At 44.7% G+C, this 2,500-nt stretch overlaps 1 protein-coding gene across 8 annotated transcripts in view; it reads right to left on the bottom strand.

Annotated features, from left to right (window-relative positions):
• LOC143041405 (uncharacterized) overlaps positions 1–2,500 on the bottom strand; it is a 435,186-nt gene that overhangs the window by 92,149 nt on the left and 340,537 nt on the right. For all 8 annotated transcript variants that reach the window (XM_076213244.1, XM_076213241.1, XM_076213240.1 and 5 more), the window contains one exon: positions 1,323–1,397. In XM_076213244.1, coding sequence (XP_076069359.1) covers positions 1,323–1,397 — 75 coding nt within the window. The remainder of the gene's footprint in view (positions 1–1,322; positions 1,398–2,500) is intronic.

Raw genomic sequence — 2,500 nt, forward strand, 5'->3', positions numbered from 1 at the left:
CCTTTCCTGAGCCACAGCACCCCATCTGTCGTATGATAACAGGACGACCCATAGAGAACGCACGAAGACACTTACACATGAGAACTTCCTTACTCCCTCACCATTACACCCTACGGCTCGTTTCACACGGAACGACTTTTCGCCGTGCACGGCACGACGTCGTACTCTCACATAACCATGGGTGTCTATAAACGTCACGGCCACGTTCGAAAGCGTTCATAACCACCCATGGTGATCTGAGAGCACGACTTCGTGCCGTGGACGGCGAAAAGTCGGTCCGTGTGAAACGATCCTGGCTCATCATCGTCACGTGACCGTAGGTCCCACGTCTCGCTCCCTGGGACCAAAAAGGGACCAAAGGGGACCAATTCAATGTTCGGCAGAAGAACAGCGAAGAACATAACACTCGAGCCGCCTGTAGAGCGAACGGCGTTCCGTTCTCCAATAACAGCTGGCAACCACAAGGCTTGGGTTTACTATTTAGTAACTATTTGGTAACTAGATTACTCCTTGGTCATTGTTAGTCGCTGGTCGAGAAAGTATTGCTTTAAATAATGATGCAACAGAAAAAAAAGCACGCACGCACACACACACACACACACACACACACACACACACACACACACACACACACACACACATATTATATATATATATATATATATGTGTGTGTGTGTGTGTGTGTGTGTGTGTGTGTGTGTGTGTGTGTGTGTGTGTGTGTGTGTGTGTGTGTGTGTGTGTGTGTGTGTGTGTGTGTGTGTGTGTGTGTGTGTGTGTGTGTGTGTGTGTGTGTGTGTTTGTGTGTGCACCTATAAACATAATGACTGTTGCCTCGATTTTCACTGCTTGGAAACCCTTGGCCCCACAGCGGGTGGCAACGGTCCTCGGGCCATTCCATAGATCTCTTTGCTCCTCCTCCTCCTCCTCCTCCTCTTCTTCTTCTTCTTCCTCTTCTTTTTGTTCTTCTTCGTCTTCTCCTCCTCTTCTTCTTCTTCTTCTTTTTCTTCCTCGTCGTCTCCTCCCCCTCCTCCACCTCTTGTTCAAACATCTTTGAAATAGTGTCACCCTCAAAAAAAAAAAAAAAAAAAAAAAAAAATCTAGTGTATGGCTGGCCGAAGATGAACTACGAAAAAAAATAAACAACAACGACAACCTGCAACAATTATGCCACCCCAAACAACGTTTTAAGAACATCCGAGCAGACCAACACGGCCGAGGACAGCCTACGATACGAAAAACGGAGGTTGGATAAAAGTCGATGGCGGAAGGTGCCCTACGAAAAAAAAAATAAGAAGACGAAGAAGAAGAATTGCTGTACTTACCTCGTCGTTCTCGGAGCTCCCCATAGACAAGAGGGAACCGTCGCTACAAGTACTCTGAGTCGCTCGAGAGGAACTCTGAAACAAACAAACAAATAAATAAATAAATGTTTGTGTCAATTGACATTTGGAAATAAACTCATCTGCTGGGATTCGAACCCTCGCCTGCGTCTTACAAGACAAAGATGGCGTGATGGTACGATCTTCGTCTTGTAAGACGCAAGCCGCTCAGGCGAGGGTTAGAATCCCAGCAGATGAGTAAATAAATACATAAATAAAGGAATAAATAAATGGTAGGGTTATCAGGGCAACACAGAAAACTGTTGAAGATTTATTTCCTGACAATTCGTCCTTATTCGTCTTACATCAAATAAATATTTTAATTAATTAATTAATAATCAAATGAAATACAATCATGTCAGGTCTCTCTCTCTCTCTCTCTCTCTCTCTCTCTCTCTCTCTCTCTCTCTCTCTCTCTCTCTCTCTCGGGGGGGGGATTATTTCAGAACAATACATAAACACACACACAATTATAATATGGAAAATGAAATTCAACCCTTCTTGATATTCACAATTTGTATATAGTGTGTATGCGTGTGTGTGTGTGTGTGTGTGTGTGTGTGTGTGTGTGTGTGTGTGTGTGTGTGTGTGTGTGTGTGTGTGTGTGTGTGTGTGTGTGTGTACGTGTCACTCCAACTTTCATTCCTGACTAGTTTCACACTACGGTTTCTCGATGGATTAAGTCATGTCTGTCGGCACCCATACACTCTCTCTTTCTCTCTCTCTCTTCTCTCTCTCTCTCTCTCTCTCTCTCTCTCACGCACACACGAATTCTGCTTCTCTTCCTCTTTAGGAACTGCAGCGTAAAAAAAGTTTATTTTAAAAAATCCTCCTTCTAGATACGTTTCAAAGAAAACGTATACGCTTAAGAAAGCAAGCAAGCAAGCAAGCAAGCAAGTGTGTGTGTGTGTGTGTGTGTGTGTGTGTGTGTGTGTGTGTGTGTGTGTGTGTGTGTCTGTCTGTCTGTCTGTCTGTCTGTCTGTCTGTGTGTGTGTGTGTGTGTGTGTGTGTGTGTGTGTGTGTGTGTGTGTGTGTGTGTGTGTGTGGCGAAAGATTTCAAAAGCAAAGCCCTTAGGCTCATTTCACACGGACCGACTTTTCGCCGTGCTTCGTCCACGACA

The sequence above is a fragment of the Oratosquilla oratoria genome, chromosome 31 (genome assembly GCF_046742065.1).
Source record: "Oratosquilla oratoria isolate Oo_2021 chromosome 31, ASM4674206v1, whole genome shotgun sequence".
Classification (NCBI taxonomy): Eukaryota; Metazoa; Arthropoda; class Malacostraca; order Stomatopoda; family Squillidae; genus Oratosquilla; species Oratosquilla oratoria.